General features: G+C 39.4%; 1 protein-coding gene across 29 annotated transcripts in view; it reads left to right on the forward strand.

Moving 5' to 3' along the window:
• The window catches only part of ptprt (protein tyrosine phosphatase receptor type T), a 490,886-nt gene that overhangs the window by 110,257 nt on the left and 359,685 nt on the right, over positions 1-20,944 (forward strand). For all 29 annotated transcript variants that reach the window (XM_030051856.1, XM_030051857.1, XM_030051859.1 and 26 more), the window contains one exon: positions 8,378-8,503. In XM_030051856.1, coding sequence (XP_029907716.1) covers positions 8,482-8,503 — 22 coding nt within the window. In that variant the 5' untranslated portion in view covers positions 8,378-8,481. The remainder of the gene's footprint in view (positions 1-8,377; positions 8,504-20,944) is intronic.

Genomic DNA, 20,944 nt, shown 5'->3' on the forward strand with positions numbered 1-20,944 from the left:
AACCACAGCCATGACATGTTGTTCATGGTGGGAAGAATTCATGGGAAAAATTTGTGCTTTGAAAAGGAAGAAACTCTTAGCATCCTCTGTGGAGAATACCAAGGAAGAGACCGTCCATTTTCCTGAGCTGACATAGTAAACACCGTGTTGGTGACATTTTCTAGATGATACTCTAACATCCTAACCATGTGAAGGAAGCATGGAGCTGCGCTGCAAACTATCTGACTAACAAAAAACAAACAAACAAAAAAATAATATTTCAAAAGATGAGCAATACTAAAACTAATATTCAAATCCTTGTCAGAATTAACAGTGTTTTCTTTTTCTTTTAAATTTTTGGTGTTTTTTTTTTTTTTTTCTTGGAATTTTATTGTAATTTGTAATTTAATTTTAAAAGTATAATTATGACAATTGCAAATCCATTTTTCTTGTAATTTCTCTTTACTCTTTTGCTCATTTTGTGGTAAATTTCTTTAAAATTGTACTAATTGTTTCTCTAATTTTCAGTAGTTTTTTTGGTAATTTCCTTAAATGTTTAATGTTAATTTTTTTTCCTTTTGTTTTCAAAAGTTTGGTTAATTTTGCAGTAATTTTAAGGTCTTTTTCTTGTAATTTAATTTCTTAATGGTTTTAATGTTTTTTGGAGGAATTCAAGTGAATTTGCTCAGGTTTCAAAGGGCTAAAATAAATAAATAAATAGATCCTGGAAGATCTCTAAGAGCTCAGTTGGATGATATTGTATCATAGGAGTAGATATTAGTATGTGAACGGGGCTAGATTTTAGCAGCCGATGCTGTATTTGCATTGCATGTCACCTACCCATCCAAACATCCAACACACACACACACACACACACACACAGAGAGAGAGAGACCCTGTGGCACCTTCCATTATGTGCAAAGTAATTGGCATTCTGCTTATTAGAGTACGGTGAGAATGTTCTTCTGTGACAGCAAAACAAATTACATCTTGACAGCAGTGCAACAACAAGGAAAAGCTCTTCTAATTTCTTTCTGTTACTAATTTGCTAATTCCAAACAGGCACTGTTTTAATTGAAAAACTAAAAGTAGAAGTATCATCAGTACTATGAAGTATCCAGTCGTTCAGTAAATGAGGGATTTTGGAGTGTGAGGGAGAGGTTAGAGTGGCCCACCTGTAACTGCCACAGGTTTGATCCAAAAAAAAAAAAGAAGAAAAACAGTGACATGAGCATGGCCTGTGTGTGGACAGTCCCCAGAAAAAAGGCTGTACCTAGACCGATTTCTGGCCAACATGTTGACCTTGATTTCTTTCAGAAACGTGGGAAAAGGCCATGAGCAAATTAGCGAAAGATTAGTGGAAAACTGGCAAAAATTAAAAAAAAAAAAAAAAAATGCAAATGTCCAAAAAATTGCAAGAAACCAGAAATATATCAGAAAAATAAAATACCAGAAAAATAAATAAATAAATAAATAAAGTAAGTAAGTAAGTAAGTTAGTTAGTAAAGATAGTTAGTAAGATTTTTTTTCTTTAAAATGATGACAAAACTATATATGAGGCCATTAAAAAATATATATTTAAACGTCACATGAGTGATGCCTGATCGACAACAGATTTCTTGTCTTTAAATGTAAGGGCAAGGCTTTATTTATTTAACACATTTCATACACAGTGGCAGTTCAAAGTGCTTTCCTGAATAACAGCAGTGCAATAAAATTAAAGATACACAAAAGAAAAAATACAAGAGTGCAAAATTTCATTACAAGCTATAGTATGCACAACATAAAAATTTTAGATTTAAAAGTTGTCTTAGGTAACAGAGCTTAGGCTCACAAGAATTAATCCTTTGAAACCTGTTCAGAAAATTAATCAAAAAATGCATACCTGCATAATACATTCACATTAAATTATAAGTAAAACTTATAATGAATTGTGTTAAGGTGAAATAAAAGCTTTCAAAATAGAGCCCATTTATTCAACCTTTCAGAATGAAACACCTAATTTGTTTACGTCATTTCAGAAGTTTGGGCACATTTTGCTTGACAGCTGGATGGAACCATGGCTACTGACAAAAAAAGACAACATAGTGTAAAACAATAGAACAAAAAGCAGAGTAAAATGATGATGAAGGTATAATTACACCGGACAGAGTGGGTGGCTGTTCACTTTTTAACTGGGCTGATGTGGTAAACAAATATTGACATACACGTCTAAGGTCGCTGAGAAGTGGTGATACAGCTGTGATGTGTGAAATGTTTTGAGATGTGGTGGCTGTGTGTGTGTGTGTGTGTGTGTGTGTGTGTGTGTGTGTGTAGGCATCTGTTAGCGTGCTCCGGGCCTCCTATCAATAATTGATCATATTAGTTGCAGCAATGTTAATTAGCTGAGATGAAGGGATTCTGCTTATTTTGGTGTCAAACACACACACACGCGCGCACACACACACACACACACACACACACAAAAACATGAATATATGCATCCACGCCCTGACAGAGAGCACAACTCTTTCAGTCATGCACATACATAAACTGTTTCTGTCTCCAACACAATCTCTCTCTCCCTCTCTCTCTCTCTCACACACACACACACACACACACACACACACACATATTCCACAGCTAGATCAGAGTATAGTGTTATGTTTTCATTATGCTAATTGTCTGCTTCCTATTGCTTCAAGCCATGTGCATGTGTGTGTGTGTCAATAAGACTCAGGGAGGGGAGGTGTTGCACTGTTTTTCAAAACTGGAGCAGGCATAGCCTCTCTCTCTCTCTCTCTCTCTCTCTCTCATACACACTCACACACACACACACACACGCACGCACACACACACACACACACACACACACACACACTTTCTGCTATGCACATATAAACTTGTATTGACACATACATTTCCTAGCATGTGTGTGTGTGCCAGGAAGCACACACACACACACACACACACACACACACACACACACATGCATAGAACAGCCACTGTAAATTACTCTGTCTCCCTCTTAACCCCAGATATTGAGCTTGAAATTACAGCTCTCATATTGAATATTGATGCCCCCCCGCCCCCCCCGCGCCCCCCCCCAACTTCTGTTTATAACTCCTTTCTAATGAGATCACTGTGATTTCCTTTGATTTCTAATGAGATCACTACTGAATAACAAGAGTGGGATAAAGGCAAATTATCCAAGTATTGATTAATTTATAGCCGCCATTTTCATATCTTTTAGAAAATATTTTTTTCATGGTTATCACCCACTGGTTGTTTTTCAAACATGGGGTAGAAACGAGGATTTTTTTCAGGAAAATTTCCAAGTTGATGTAAGTCTTGCACTGCAAGGCATCATCAAAACTATACAATATACTCCAGTGTTTTACATTTCTTGGTATACTTTTATTACTGTGAACTCATCAACAGTGCAATGTGGATGTGACATTAAAGGATGAATATAAAGTGCAGAATCTACATTGGCCTTGTTTTGTAGTTGATGTACTGACATTCATACACAGCCATATGAAGTACTCAATTAATTGGTCAGGCATTTTCTGGCCTGATTTGGAGATTTTCAGTGACTGTTGGATGTTCTGGCTTCTGTGTTGGAAGTTGCCTCTTCCGTGCTAAATACGTTCTCTTGGAACCAACATGGATGTCCACAAGAAGACAGAAAAACACTGATCTGTCCCCTGACAGCAACTGACTCCAGAGTCAGTGACCATAGCTAACATTAGCCATTAAGGTTAGCTAGGCGAGCTACAGCTCGTCATCCTCACTGCTAGTACTCTTCATCAAATTAAAAGAGCACACTGATATAAATCTATTCCATCGTAAAAGAAAGACTACCGAGAACGTGTTATTGGATTTATTCTCATTCCGAGGTCAATGGGAACCTCCATGACTTCTGAACAATGACAGGTGCTAGAACTAACTAACCATTGTCTGTCACTTCAAGGGGTTTTGATCACTGCACACAGAGTTCACTCATGTACTCAGTCAAGTTAGCTAACAGTGAGCCAAAAAGTCAGCAACATGGATATCATTTTATTATAAGTTATTTCTTTCTTTCATAAGTAGCCATGTATCATGGCTTAATGTAGCCCACAGCCAGGCAGTTATCGCAAAATAATCTCCTTCATGGCAATACAAGACACCTTTCCCCTTATGTGTATTATGCCTTTTTGTGGACATGTTTGAAGTAAATTTGAACTTTGGTAGGTTGCTAGGGTGTGTGGTCCCCTGGGCCACATGGGGATGAAATATTCTCATTAGTAGCTCTTTGCTCACCTGAGCTGCTAATCCAGAACATTGTATTCGTGGCTCTCCATTCACATCTGTAATGGAGCAAAACTGCTCCCAAAACAACACTTTTAGTGCATAAATGAATGTCAACAAAGCAGATTATGCCAACATAAAAACAAGTCCCATGTTTTGTGTGTGTGTGTGTGTGTGTGTGTGTGTGTGTGTGTAATTACTATTATTTTTGAAAGCAAAATCAGATCATTTCTTCAAGGTTACTACGTAGAACTTTCCCACAGATGCTACCTGCCAGATCTGCTTTCCAATTCAAATAGGAAAATAACAAGAAAAGAGACTTTTTGTATTGTCATAATCCACATTTTTTGCCTTCATTTATGCACTAAATGAACACCCAGGTAACTATACAACCCAATACTCTACCAAAGTTCTTTTTTTTTTTTTTTTGCTTTAAAGCAGACTCCCGGCAGTGTTAGTGCCATGAACTATTTGCTTTATTCACATGGAAGCCATGTTGGTCTCTACACATTACCTTTAAGGGAGTTAATTTTATGTGAACAGAGACAAATTCAGGCCATTGAACAAAAAGGATTAATAATATGAAGCAGCTGACGGCTAATGTTAGTTAACGTTCTGGATCAAGATCCTGAATATTCCCTTTAATCCAGCTTCTTTAGTTGGACTTGGTCCAGCGCTGCTCATCTCTCCAAGATGGAGATGAACAGTTTGGCTGTGCACATATATATTGTCTAGTGACTGGTTGTGCTTGCCTGTGTTTACATTAGCTTTAGCGTCCTTCTGGTGAGGTTTCCAAATGTAAGAGTGATGGAAATCAAACATGGACGCCATATGAATAAAGTCACCATGAAGCAGTGAAACAGTGTAAAGCTTTACATTGACATAAAGTATATGTTTCAGTTATAAGTAAGTCCCATTCCTTCTTCTCTCCTCTCTTCTCTCCCTGTACCCTCTCCTCTCCTCTCCTTGTAATTTTCAGAATTCATAGGCAATTATACTGCAACAAAGTGTAGTCAAGTCCCCAGGCTTTGGTTTCACTCTAGCCTACAAGCATGTTGGAATCTTAGCTGAAATGACAAGAAGGTTTTCTTTTTGATGAGGTTAAAACTGACAAACGCACTCGCTGGAACCGACAGCAGCAAAAGAGGCAGATGAAAAATACCACACAAAAAAAGAAGTAAGTGATTTCACACACAAAAAAAGCAGTGACGTTCCCCCTTTTGCATTGCTTCAAAACAAATTAAAACGGTTGTGTTTCAAAGCATATGTCTAATTAGGGAAGGGTGTGTGCCTGTGTGTGTGTGTGTGTGTGTGAGTGTGTGTGTGAGTGTGTGCTGCTCTGGGCTAGCAGAGAAGCCTAATGCGGTGGAAAATCTGTCTTAGTTGGGCCATGAAATAACGATGTGACTCTGTGACTTAATCATGTTGACACATACAGGCTGCTCTTTATCTCTCCCTCCCTCTCTCTCACGTAGAGAGACAGGCTCTTTCTCCCTCTCTCTGTTTAACACTGTCAGTTTCTGTCTTGCATATACTTTCTCTCAGTCTTTAACACAATTAAATTCAGTGACTTCAATGGCATGGCAGTTTACAGGAAGCCAATTTCCAAAACCAACAATTAATATAATCAAGCCACACTGAGATGATTATTTGGGTTGGAAACATGAACTGTGGTGCAGTACAGTACATAATCACCAGTATCTACAATATCAGAAAACAGTTGTAAAATTGAGAACATGTTTATTCGAACCATTCAAAACCCAGTGCCTCTCCAACAAACACTCCTCTTTTCTTCTCTCCGTCTTAAACACACACTGACGTTAAGACTCAAGAAAACATTTAATCAGACCAAAAAGCACTTAATACTTAAGAAAATACTAACTTATGAATTCTAACTGAAGGCATTTAATTTCTGCCTTGTCCTTGTCTCTTTCTTTCTTTCTTTCTTTCTCCACATTAGAGTGCTCTTTTTCTTTTCATGACTTCATCTTTCTTTCTCTGTTTCTTTCCAAAGCTTGAAAGCATGTAATTTTCTGTGTAAGACACAATATTGTCACATTTCTGAGACTGTGGCGGCTGCCAACTGCAGCATGCACATTGGCAAAAGAGGGTCTGACTGCTACATTTACTCAGTGTAAATGTATATAATGTTTATAATTGTAATACATAATATATAGTTATATAATATATACAGTGGTGTGAAAAAGTGTTTGCCCCCTCCCTGATTTCTTATTTTTTTGCATGTTTGTCACACTTAAATGTTTCAGATCATCAAACAAATTTAAATATAAGACAAAGATAACACAAGTAAACACAAACTGCAGTTTTTAAATGAAGGTTTTTATTATTAAAGGGGGAAAAAATCCAAACCTACATGGCCCTGTGTGAAAAAGTGTTTGCCTCTCCTCTTAAAACATAACTTCACTGTGGTTTATCACAGCTGAGTTCAATTTCTCTAGCCACAACTGGGCCTGATTACTGCCATACCTGTTCTCAATCAAGAAATCACTTAAATAGGACCTCTCTGACAAAGTGAAGTAGACCAAAAGATCCTCAAAAGCTAGACATCATGCTGAGATCCAAAGAAATTCAGGAACAAATGGGAAAGAAAGTTATTGAGATCTATCAGTCTGGAAAAGGTTACAAAGCCATTTCTAAAGCTTTGGGACTCCAGTGAACCACAGTGAGAGCCATTATTCACAAATGGCGAAAACATGGAACAGTGGTGAACCTTCCCAGGAGTGGCCAGCTGACCAAAATTACCCCAAGAGTGCAGCTACGACTCATCCAGGAGGTCACAAAAGAAGCCAGAACAACATCTAAAGAACTGCAGGCCTCACTTGCCTCAGTGAAGGTCAGTGTCCATGATTCAACAATAAGAACGAGACTGGGCAAAAATGGCATCCATGGGAGAGTTCCAAGGCGAAAACCACTGCTGACCAAAAAGAACACAAAAGCTCGTCTCACATTTGCCAAAAAACATCTTGATGATCCCCAAGACTTTTGGGAAAATATTCTGTGGACTGACAAGACAAAAGTTGAACTTTTTGGAAGGTGTGCATCCTGTTACATGTGGCATAAAACTAACACAGCATTTCATGAAAAGAACATCATACCAACAGTCAAACATGGTGGTGGTAGTGTGATGGTCTGGGGCTGCTTTGCTGCTTCAGGACCTGGACGACTTGCCATAATTGATGGAACCATGAATTCTGCTCTCTACCAGAAAATCCTGAAGGACAATGTCCAGCCATCAGTTCATGACCTCAAACTCAAGCGCACTTGGGTTCTGCAGCAGGACAATGATCCAAAACACACCAGCAAGTCCACCTCTGAATGGCTGAAGAAAAATAAAATGAAGACTTTGGAGTGGCCTAGTCCAAGTCCTGACCTGAATCCTATCGAGATGCTGTGGCATGACCTTCAAAAGGCGGTTCATTCTTGAAAACCCTACAATGTAGCTGAATTACAACAACTCTGCAAAGATGAGTGGGCCAAAATTCCTGCAAAGCACTCTAAGAGACTCATTACAAGTTATTGCAAACGCCTGATTGCAGTTTTTGCTGCTAAGGGTGGCCCAACCACTTATTAGGTTTAGGGGGCAAACACTTTTTCACACAGGGCCATGTAGGTGTGGATTTTTTTCCGCCTTAATAATAAAAACCTTCATTTAAAAACTGCATTTTGTGTTTACTTGTGTTATTTGTCTTATATTTAAATTTGTTTGACAATCTGAAACATTTAAGTGTGACAAACATGCAAAAAAATAAGAAATCAGGGAGGGGGCAAACACTTTTTCACACCACTGTACATGTATATAATTTTCTGTTCTGCTGTTGTTGGGGTGCACATTTGTGAGTTGAATATTGGACAGGTCTTTCTTTCATTTCTTTCTCTCTCTTTCTCTCTGTCATATCAATTCAATTCAGAGATTATTACTGGCATAGTTCAGTGGTAGTCTCTGAATTCTCACCTCTGTGTCTCTCTCTTCTTCTTTCCTGTGATGACAGGATGGTCTGCTGCTTTGATTTAGCCTATACCTATAAGTTCTCCTTGTTGAAAGCTGCTGAAGTGTCCCTGAGAAAAAATAATGACAGATTTTCTCTCTCTCTCTCTCTCTGCTCAGGTGGCTGTTCTTTTGAGGAGTCGTATAACAGCTGTGGATACAGTGTTTCTCTTGGAACCAATGGATTTACCTGGGAGCAAGTCAATACATGGGAGAAGCCCACCATGGACCCTGCTCTGCCTACCGGTAGGATGTGACACCTATCTGTCTGTGTTTCTACCTGCTGCTCTGTCTACTGCCATATTGACTGATAATTTATGGTCTGATTGATAAAAGGATTTTGAAGCATGGGTCGAATGTTAATATTTTTTTAATTTGACCATGTGATTCATGTGATGAATTTGTCAAAAAATACTTTAAGGACCATACCAGTGATTTTGAATGTTTGGCCTATTTTATACAACCCGACATTTTACATTGCAACAAACCATTTTATAAATCCTACACGGGTACTTAAGATTTGACAGCATATAATCCCTCAATTTTCAGACATGATTTTTTCGGTTGAAACACCCACCATATAATCTGCTTCTGTGGCTAACATTCATAAACCACAGAACAGATAACTCTTTGTGTAAAGCAAATGTTTCGCTGGGGACTATTTTCTGTGGAGGATGGAATCTTTCACTCTTCCTAATCTCAAATCAACAAATTACAACAGTGCGGCTACTGGTATGGTAATTTAATAACTATTAAGTATCCAGTATTTCCAGTATATCCAATGTAAAACCATCTGTCCATGCACCAGCCAGAGCATTACATGAAAGCCACAAAACTCCAGGACCAATCAGCATCCCTTGAGGAACTACAGACTGGCTTAAATGGCCAGTCTGTAGTTCTTAAGTGTTGATGACAGTGAGAAGCTTCTGTGTGCTGAATTTGAAAACAGGAAAAAAAAAAAAAAAAAAAAAAAAACAGAAAATCAGCAGTGGATTTTCCCTTCAAAAATGGAAAGAGCCATGTAGCAACATGTTAGCAAGCTAGCAATATGTTAACCAATATGCTTGCTTACTTTTCCCACTGTAGTTGCTGCTGCTTCAGTAGCTTTGATGCCCTCATACTATGACTGTGGTTCGTTTGTCTGATTGGACAGTTACCTAATGATTGACAGGTGGTTGCTCCAATCGTTTGCTGTGTTTTTATGTAATCGCCTGTTGCTGCTGCCCCTTTATAGAATGGTTTGAACCCAGCAGCCCACATTCTATTTCATGAAGTGAAAATGAAATCAGAGATTGGCTGTGGCAGGCTGTACCTGGCCAAGTAATCACTGAATCATTGGTGCTGATCACCAACCTTGTCAGCTCTCGGCAGATATATTTTGAACATTTTGTGCTATGGGGCTGTGAAGACCTTACTCATTTCCCCTTCAATATGGCATTTACAAGCACTATTTTCAAAGTATTAGGATAAAAGATGACCACACCAGTCTTCTCTCTTTTTTCCATCATAGTTGCAGTAAATAGATAGTAGTAGAGAGATAGTGACGTGGCCCCAGCAGGCTCTTTCTCTCCTCCTGTCAAATACCAAATGGCAATCACGCATTCTGTCAGTCTTATTCTCTCACACACGTCTGCCCTTTCCTTCTCTCTCGCCCACTCTCTTACTTTCTGTCATGCTCACGCACATGCACACATACACGCATGCGCACGTGCACACACACACAAACACACACACACACACACACACACACACACACACACACACACACTTTTCTCTTGCTCTCTCGCACTCACTCTCATACATCTGCTGTCCCTCTTCCTACCTCCCCCTCTTCTCTCTCAGTTCAGTCATTTTAGTGGCATGACTGTTTATCAGAGACAATATTGCCAAAGCAATTTACAAAATGACAGTTTTCACAACCCAACAAACTACTGTTTATCCATTCAGACCACACTCTCAGACAGTTAGCTTTTGCCTTGAAAACGCATACTATAATAGCACAGACCCACCGATGTCTATAAAGGGAAAGGGCTCTAAAATTGAGAATGTATGGTTATGCAAATCACTCAAACGCCAGTAAGGACAGTTCAGACATTTTCTATCTATTTATGTCTCCCTCTCCTCTGTCATCTCATCATCTCTCTCTCATTCTCAGCCCAGTGATCCTATAAGCTTTTCTCTCTCTCTATCATATATTATCTGTCAGACAGTCATGTCAATTATTGCTCTCATACATCATTTCTCACTCTCTTTCTCTAACATGTCAAAAGCAGTGGAGTGCTGGATCTGTCAGACACAGCCTCCACTCACCAGACCAAGATCTACTTCTGGAGATCTAATACGACTGAATGGACATAAATGCTTTGTCAGTCACTCTCTCTCTCTCTCTCTCTCCCTCTATGTCTGTCTGTCTCATGTCAGTGATCTGTCTCATCAATTGTTGGGGGCGATGGTTGTCAAGGGCAATAGTCATCAGGGCCTATAAGCCCAGCTCATCATAGAAAACTTATTGACTCTACGCTGCCTTGACAGCTATAGATCTGACAAGACTAGACAGGAACAAATCGTCTGTCAGTCTCTTTCTCTCTGTGTTTTTCCATCATGCAAGTTCTGTGCTGTACCTATTCTGGCCCTACTATGCTATGCTGTGATAAGGTATCAGTACTGTGCTGAACACATGACCTTCTGTTGTGATAGTACTGCACTGGCCAGCCTGGTCTCAGGCACTTTTGAAAAATGAGCACATTGTTTTTTAAGATAATAAAATACAAAACGAAGAACCTGTTAACAAAACAAAGCCAGGATCTATATTCTCAAAGCTTCCAATACTTAGTTCAAGTGGTGAAATTATATGGCCTCTGGTCAGCCCTAAGTCATGCTATCTACTTAGTTTAGACATATACCAGGCTTGTTTCATGGAGAAACTTTCACCTAATCTTTCACCTCCATTTAACCAAAGGTCTTTTGCTTGTGGAAAAGGGTATGTTTACCACAACTAGCTGTCTCTGGTTAGCTATCTTGCTGGATGGTTAAAACAGTATCAGTACACCTGAACTTCTTCTCTTCTCCTGCCCTGGATCCCTATGGAAGAACAGCCAATCAGAGAGCTCTCTGTCTCTGATGTCTCTGTCGCCAATTCAGCATGTTCAATTAGTTGGAAAGCCGTTGAAGAGAACTAAAAAGAGCAGAAGATGCACAGATTACAGCCAGTCTTCATCCACAGATGGCCCTAGGCCCTAGTTTGTTGCACTCCATAAAACATCTCAAAAGGGTTTTCTGACCAAGTACCACGTGCTAAAAGTTTGTGAAAGTACCGTCAAGATTCAGCAAACCTTTACAAAGGGGTTCCTGAAGGAGCCTTTCTTCAGTTCCCTAATGATTGCCAGCTGAAGATCCAGCTGAAGTTTGCTAAAGCCCTTTTAATTTTAAGAAGACCCTGAATGGTTCCAGCATGGTGTTTACTGGCAGCGAAAAATTCTGTTTTGTCTCATTGCCTGCATTTCAACATGGTTGTGTGTAATCTTCTTTCTCTTCTCAACTCCGTAATATTGATGTGGTTGATATGGTTATCGTATAATGTAGCCCACAATTGACAACTTGTAGATATGGTATGATTGGATTGAAATGGGCGCTCTCTCTTTCTATCTATCCCTTCACCTCCATAAAGATATGCTGTCATACAGTCCATTTTGTTGGCAGGTTATAGATCTGACAAGATTGGATAGACATGAGCGCTCTGTTAAGCTGTACCCCTGTCATCATCTCTGTATCTATATGGTTATTATATAATCCACAAACTTGACAGGTTATGATATAACAAGATTGAATGAGCCTAAGTGTTTTTTTCTGTCTTGCTCTTATCTTCATACAGAAATAGTAATTCAGTAGTCTATATTTCTGACACCTTATGAATTGGAAGAGGAAAGATACTCAAATCCCTATCGCAGAAGTATGTATTCACACAAATAAAACTATTTTGCACATTACAGTGTAAACTGACATTGTAAAACCAACAATAAAAGTTAGAAAGTGCACATCTAGTGTATCTTTCTAGTGTCAACCTGTAACAGTGTTTTACATAATCAAAATATTAAACAGTTTAGATTTTTTTTTGGAATATTTTGTATATGTATATTTTTGTAATGTATGGGTTACATATCTTGGATTACTTGTAAGGATAATATACCTTTATTCAAACCTGAATGACACGTTAAGCCTGAATGACACACACACACACACACACACACACACACACACACACACACACACACACACACACACACACACACGGCATTATTAGGTGACCTCTGGCTAGCTTACTCTTCAGTCACCATAAACATGAGATTGAACAAAAGTGCCAGTGCAGTAGATTTTGCTGTCAAACTTCTGCAAACCTGCAAATCGCCAGAAGAAAAGAAAGACTTTTCTTTAACCTCCTCTGCCTTACTGTATGCACACACACACACACACACACACTTCACACCTCCTATTACCTTCAAACCCCAGGCTGAGCGAGACAAACTCACACAAGCAGCAAACATCAAAGCCAGCTGATGTTTTCATCAACACTGCCACAATCTGAAATGTGAAAAATGATCAGAGAGAGGGAGAGGGAGAGAGAGAAAGAGAGAAGAGAGAGAGAGAGGAGAGGTGTATTAATAAATGAAAAAACAGAAAAAAAATCACCATCTGTGTATTTCAGCATCATCAGCATATGAAAGCCTAATCAAAGAAAACTATGTGCTTGAGTTTGTGCGTATGTGTGCGCACATGATTGTGTATGCCACATAAGCTGCAAGTGTATATGTGTGTGTAGGCATAGCTGGGAGTGGCTGAGCAACCGTACTGATTGCAAATGGCATTTAATACAATGTCCAAATAATGAGACTGAAAGCCAGTCAAAATAGAGACATATAGATTTAGTTTAGAGAGAAGAAATGCAAGCTGTGACTGAGACAAAGACAAAGACATGGGGCTCGTTAAAACATCATTTGTGAAGAAAGAGGAAAACAGTCAAAATGAGAGTGACAGGGAAAATGAAAGGTCAACAAAAGCCAAATGGCATCCACAGCGACAGCTAATTCAGGGAAACACAGAACAATGGAGGAAGAGAAGAGGTACAGAAAAATTGAACAATTTGGCAAAATAGTCCACAGAAGAGTGAGAGATCGACTGATGTCTCGAGTGCGAGACAGAGATGAAGAAAAGGACAGAGATGTACTTGAAATAGGATACAAAGAAGCACTTCACAGACCCATGCAAATAGTAAGAGACAAAAAGTGAGCCAGAGAGTGACACCTACACTGAAAGAGAAACCACAAAAGGACGGATTCGCAGTCTGATACAAAGAAATACAAAAAAAAGAGAACCTGGCAAACAATTTCACTCAACCAATTAACTACTGTTTCTTATATTTATCTATTGTGGAATGTTTACAGGTGTTTGCCACTGGAAAATTGGCCAGGAGGAATCATTAGCTAAGTGTACCCTATAATGGAGTGATTAAAAAAAGGTTTGTTGTGACTGTAGTAAGTACCCTAATTGTTATAAGTAAAAATAAAAATCTGATAAAGTTCTTTCCAAATTGTTTTGTTGTTAGTATTAGCATCTTTAGCCCCATTGCTGCCCCAGCTAAGTAGCAAAAACGTTTAGCAAAACTACTAATTTTAAGTTTATATTACAGTTAGCCACTACTATTTGTGTCATGTCAGCTAGCCAGATGTGTTTAAAAGAGGCAGTGAAGGTTGACGTTAGCTGATTTTAACACAGAGCTGAGCTAAATTGGGGCAAGATAACTGGTTAAAAATATAGCATAAATTAATTGTTGGCAGGAACCACCAAGTTGTATGCGTAGAAATGCTGTTCTAGCGATACACCTGTTTTCACAGCAGCCATTTTGATATGAGTGTCTGGGTAAACACAGGTGTTACTAATGACATTAATTAACACTCCATCCCATTGTAGTCAAACACCACGTTCACATCACATTATTTGCCTCAAGTGCCAACTTCTGACTGGTAAACGGTGTTCATGTCAACATCCAACATCTACAGCAGCACTGGAAAGACTCTGCTACATTTAAATTGACCAGAACCTTAGCACTATTAATGTCATTAGTACCAGAATAACAGGGTAAACACACCCTGTTATTCCAAGTCAATATGGCTTCTGTGAAAAAGGTCTGCTCTCATTTGTTGTCCAAGAGCTGAAGAGCTTCAATATGGCTGCCACAAGGAAAGCCCTCTATTATTTTGACAAATACAAAATCTGTTATGATTGCTGCATTGTAAACTACCTCTGAAACTTGAAGGCAGAATGAGTAGGGATTTGTGTTGTGGTTTGTAAACAAACAAAGCTGGCCCCTCCTTCCTGGCTAAGCTAACCACTGGCCGGCACCCGCCAGTCCAGTAGACAACAGGCCAGCACCGCGTCACCCTCTCCTGCAGAGCTTGTCAGCAGGTCAAAGCCAAACCCAGATTCACTCTCGTTGTGGAATGAGCGTTGTCCGCTTGACATTTTGCCTCGCTATATTTCCTTTATTTGCAGACCATGAATTCATGGCTTCTTATTGGGTGTGGTGCTATCTATCTGGCACTATGTGCTGTTATTGGCTGGGAGCTACACAGCTGCTGCCCAAAGGCTGACACCCAGAGGAGTCCCAAGTTCAGCGAAACAAGAAAATCCAGGCAGAGGGCAGGGTCTCTGCAAAAAAAGATTTTTGTCTGAGTCTATACATTGTCTTATTTTTAGGAAAATCCTACTCAGTCTGCCTTTAGTGTTTGGAAGTCATTCCAGTACAATTTCTTAGAATTTTTTTTTTTTTTTTTTTTTTTTTTAAGATAGATAGGTATACATTATTGATCCCAAACTGGGAAATTCCCAACCAGTTTGGGATCAATAAAGTATAGCTATCTATCTAAAAAAATGAATTTGAGTTGAACTAACAGACATGGACTAAAAAAAGAAAAAGAGAGAGATGGGCTCAGGTGGGAATGGACTGAGACTTAATCCTCTTGCAGAGGAGGAGTAATGAAAGAAGAACAGAGATCTTTCGCTCTTATTTCTTCTTTAAGGGTGTCGGGTCACCCTCTCTTGTCACCTCCATACATCCTACACTGTGTGTGTGTGTGTGTGTGTGTGTGTGTGTGTGTGTGTGTGTGTTGCCTTAATAATACCTCTGTTTTCTTCTCTGTCACCGCAAAACTCAACTGAACAGAATAGACTGAATAGACTGGCTCTGAATAAGCGTATTTGCGTGCATGTGCATCTACAGTATGTGTTATATGTACAGTAGTCTTTATTGTTCTCTTAAATGTAAATATGTGAGAATACACATAGTCACACTTTTCAGAATGTGTGTTTGTTTATTTTTAAGTTTTGAGTGTCAGTATAGTGTCTGTTTGGAGCTGTGCATTTGTTACTTTTCCCCCACTTTGACATCTTTTTCTCTTCTCTTCTCTTCTCTTCTCTTCTCTTCTCCGCCCAAACTCTCTTCTCATCTTTCCTCTGGTTCATCATATGTACAGATGGCTGATATTGTTAGAATGTTTCTTGGAACGTGTCAGTGTTTACAATCAAAAGAACTCCACAAAGAACGTCTCCATAGACAGCAACTGGATGGCAGTTGCACATCTCTGCTTTTCAGCTTAGGTAACGACAAAAACACTTGTTCATTTGTGGTTTGAACTGACAGACAATCTCTGTACTGCCTTGCTATGCATTTGATAAGAGAGTAGATGAAGATTTAATGATCCCCGTTGGGAAATTGGGCCAGTGCAGCAGCAGAAACAAGGATATAGATAAGAGCAGAATGTGTAAAGAGCATTGAAGAAAATCTTAAAAGTAATTACAAAAGAACATACAGTATATCTAAGATAAAGAGGGCCTTTGTTTACAGTTATACAGTATACAGGGGATGTGAAAGTGTGCACTGTTAAATATAATCAAGTTTAGCAGGAGGTAATAAACATAGCTGAGACCATGAATGGCTGTCACATGGGTTGACTAACTTACACCACAGAAATGTGCACCTTCTTGATCTGCGAGCCCAACTTAGACTTAGAAGTTCAAGGAACACAAATTTAGAGCAAATTTAGTCTTTTTTAAACGCCCAAAACAAATTATTTTACATCTTTTTCTTTATTATGCAAAAATAATTCTTGAGTCAAAAATTTTGCCAATTCATTCACTCATTTTCCAGGAGTAACGGCGGGTACTGGAGCCTATCCCAGCGCTGGTTGGGTTGAGGGCAGGGAAACAGGTCACCAGTCCATCACAGGGCTTGGCTGCATTGTGATGCTAAATACTTGCTCTAATGCTAAATTGCACACTAGCTAGTACAAATGTTTTCACAAATGTCTGGTTGGGGCACATTGTCACATTTTGGGTGGTGCAGGGTGTTACGTGACAACACAAAGTTGTAATAGTGTTATTTTTAGTTCGCTGCTGATAAAGGAATGCCACAAAATCTGAATAGAAAAACAAACAGGGGCAACAGGCCACCAGAAATTATGCTTAGGGCCGTGTGTCAGGTGAAGACTGACAATAAAAGCAGGGGAAAAGTAAAAAACATTGAAACAGATTTGGTGTCTCTAGCTCAAAAAAATAATGTTTTTTTTTTTTTTTTACTTTTAAAAGTTAGTAGTGAAAAGCACATAGTAAAATATAGAGCCAACCAATCCTGCAATGGTTGTAGTTGTCACAATGAAATTTTGTGGAAAGCTTGGTCATGGGGCAAGAAAGAGCTGATTAACCTTATCACAACAACTTCGGCAACAGAAATATTATTTAAATCTGTTTAATGTTTGAATTCATTAAACAAAAGCAAACATTACCTTCAGTTAAAAGCATGAAACATAAGAATTGAGAATTTGGTCAACTCTGTGATATGGAAATGGCATATTTTGCGAATTGCACAACATTCCTGTAGGTGTGCACTGTACTGAATGCCATTGCCTCTAGTTAGTCATGTAATAGTGAATTAAGCTATGAGAATAAACAGTGGCACTGATTTTTATGCATTTTTACTTGAACCTCTCAATCAGTGTTAAAACAACGCTTTTATGATGTGATGACAATGAGAAATACATGCACCAGCAAAAAAAGTGACAACCATACCTGGTCTCCCGAAAATTTATGTGCAGATGTGCAAATGTGCAGTGTCAGCTTTTCACCTCATGGAATTTACAGATGGTAAGCAACATATGTCCAGAAATGTGTCCAGATGTAAGCGAAATTGCAAGCAATTACAAAGCTGTGTGAAGCAGCATTCAGAAAGAAAAGTGTCTGGGAATATTCATATGCATATTTACATGCATTTACACAGCCATACAAAATATGGAAGGGTCATGGGTGTAAAACTGATCAGATTTTGCCAAGTGAGATGGAAATATAGTATCAAAGAGAAGCCCGATGACACACGGTTTGTTTGCTAGTCCTACTGGTATCCCGTGCCACAATATTGCCTTCTTGACACCTTACACTAAACAATATGGTGCAGTATGTGGAGAAACCTGTTGCGTGGAAATACATTCTACAGCGTATGTCTTTACCCAAACCCTGTGTGTTTTTCTGCATGTGAATATATTTCTCTTGAGCAAGCTATATTTACTAAATCTTTATTTTGAGGAGGTTTTACTTTTCACTTTTTTGTTTTGTTGTCACCCCCCACCCCCCCAAACTGTCACCAAAAAATCTCCTCTCTCCTTCAGCGTTTTGCAGCTTTTGCGAAAGTTTGACAGCAAAATGAAATGTACAATGGTGGATTTTTTTTCACTTCTCTAGTTGTTGTTGTTTTTTTTTTTTTTTTTTGGATGATTTTAAAAAGAACTAGCCAGAGCTCAGCTAACAATGCCAGCGGTGTGTGTGTGTGTGTGTGTGTGCGTGTGTGCAAGCGCATGTGCACGTGTGTGCGTTTGTACCTTGTCATTTTGCTGCACTGATGTTTGCTGTGACTGGCAGTCCAAGACCAAAACTGTATTGCTGAAAGCTTTACGGCTCTGCCTGACTTCTCTTTCTTTCTTACTTGTTTTCTCCTACTCTCTCTCTCTCTCTCTCTCTCTCTCTCTCTCTCTCTCTCACACACACACACACACACACACACACAAACATACACACACTTCCCTCTTACGTCCCTCTTTCTCTCCCCATTTCTCCCAGACATTTATTCCTCCTGAGGCATCTTTGTCCCAAATTTGCCTCTCAGTTTCCGTCGATGTTATTTTTTGAGATTTGACAGTTTGACAGTAAAGTATGTTGTTTGAACTGTGGCGAACGTCTCAAGTCGTATTGTGACATTTTTCTCACATGTGACTGTGTGTGAGTGTGTGTTTTTCATCTGTGTGTGTGTCACTGCTGTCTCTTATTTTCCCTTCGAGAGGCTGAAAACAAATCAGTACCAATCACACAGTGCCCTGCTGTTCAGATGTGACACATATATTTACCGCACACACATCTATACAGACACTGCCTCTCTCTCTCATACGCACACACACACACACACACACACACACACACACAGACATCCACATACACACACTCACGCCATCACGCCTTGTTTCATGCTGCCATCAGTAATAGACTTCTGAATTATAGCTTGTCACGTAGCATTAATGGTGCATGTGTGTGTGCGTGCCTGTGTCTATGTGTGTGTGGAGAGGCTGTCGATAGGTACAGAGGTTAAATAGGCTGTCCGCTTTTTTTGGTTGCCGGCGGTGATTCAAGGGCCCTTGTCGGGGCTGGCTTGATTGCATTTATGAGCTGTGGGCGAGCGGGAAGTACGGAAGTAGCGAGGGAGGGCTGGACAAACGACAAGTGGGAAGAGTATTAATGAGAGATTGACAGAGTGACAGACAACGGCTGGGAAAATGACTAGACCTTTGCGAGTGTTAACAGAGAGAGAGGATTTTGTGAATGCTTTGAGGGCTGACGGAGTGACAAAGGGAGAAAGAGAGAGAGAGGATGTAATTTAGCACTGTGTCACCAGCAGAAACCCTACTCAATGCTAGCAGTGATGAGGTCGTGACTGAAGAGTACACATTACTTTGATTGCATTACTCCCATCACTCCTGGGAAAAACTATTTTAACTTTACTTTTACGTTACAGTGTATGTTATATATTCTATGTAATGGATGAACACGCACTGTAAGCTTAATCCTTACATAAGTGCACATATTTGGCCCAATGACAGACACAAAATATGATACATTTAGCTAAAAATGGGAATTTTCTCATTTAGTATTATTCTTGAGTGCTGTCTTCATCATGCACCAAGATTTGAGAGCTCATTAGCTGCACTTGATTTGGCACCTGTCATTTACCTAAGTGGGAGTGGTAAATGACAGTTGTTAGTCATGTCCTGGTGTTTCTTCTGTGACATCTCCAAAGCTCTTGCCATTGTATCCAAGCAGGAGAAGCATTGTATGCCCCTGCTGATATCGGCACTTAAAGAGTGCCAACCTTGCCTATCTGGCACACTCTTGTTAGGAATATTCTTACTTTACGGATGTGAAGTATGGATTTGCTTAAAAGAATGGTGTGTAGGATTTTAACTGAGTCTGAGACAGAAATGGCTTATAATATTCATAGACATCCTTTTCATTAGTATATCAAAACAGAACTGAGGAACTGTGGTCTTTTCAGAAACTTAGAGTAGGTTTTTCAATATGCATAAGCATGGGTCTCAGTTTTATGTGCGATGTCATCTTGCTTGAAATGTTTCTACAGTGGCTCACGAAGGACAAACCAACCCAAAGAACTATTTGTGACAAACATGTTTTTCTCTTGCAAGCGGTTGTTGGAGGTGGGTGGTAGTGAACTGCTGCAATTGCTACCAAAAGAAGAAAACTAGCTTGTTGTGCTTCTGGTTGTGCTCATAGGGATCATGTCTGTACCAGAGCAAGAGCAGGTGAGTGTGAAATTCTGTCAAAGAAAGTAAAACATGATGAAGCAAAATGATAACAGGAAAGATGACGGCAGAAAACAAGAATAAATATCAGCACAGCTTTTAATTGATAGAAGTTTTGTCGCAGTCTGCCTTGTAACCTTTAGACTAAATCTGACACACTTTAAAAAAACATTGTTCATGCAGCCATCTTTAAAGAAAATCTCAGAAAAAAAGCCAACTTATACGAACAACAGGACTTTCCTTTTAGGATAAGTGAGGATGATTTTGAATCGCAGCACCCATTGAAACATCACTCTGAGAGCTGTATGGAGCTGTCAGTCTCTTTTAGTGTGAAGCCATTATAGCAGAGTTATACATCCACAGAGAGGATGTTAGATGGAGATAGATGGATTACCTTTTGACTGGTAAAAATCCCTCAGTGACTCCGACTGGAGCAGATACAGCTGTCAGCGACAGACTTTGAAATGGTGGCAAGAGATAAGAGGCAGAGGAGGGAGAGAGGGAGAAGGATGGGAAGATGAGTGAGGGAGGGAGAGAGAAGGGTGGGACGATGGGCGAGGGAGGGATAGATGGACAGGACGGATGGGAGAGAAGTTAGAGAGGTAGAAAGATCTGATGGATAGATGATGAATAGGATAGAAAGTAGAAATAGGTGGGAATTAGGATTCAGTGAAGGTTGAAGATGTGAATAGGAGGAGGTTTCCCGTAGAATAACAGAATTTCTGGAATTCAGAACAAAAAGAATCAAGATATTTGATAAATGCTGTGGGAACCCTGGGGC

Source organism: Myripristis murdjan, chromosome 5, assembly GCF_902150065.1.
Source record: "Myripristis murdjan chromosome 5, fMyrMur1.1, whole genome shotgun sequence".
NCBI lineage: Eukaryota > Metazoa > Chordata > Actinopteri > Holocentriformes > Holocentridae > Myripristis > Myripristis murdjan.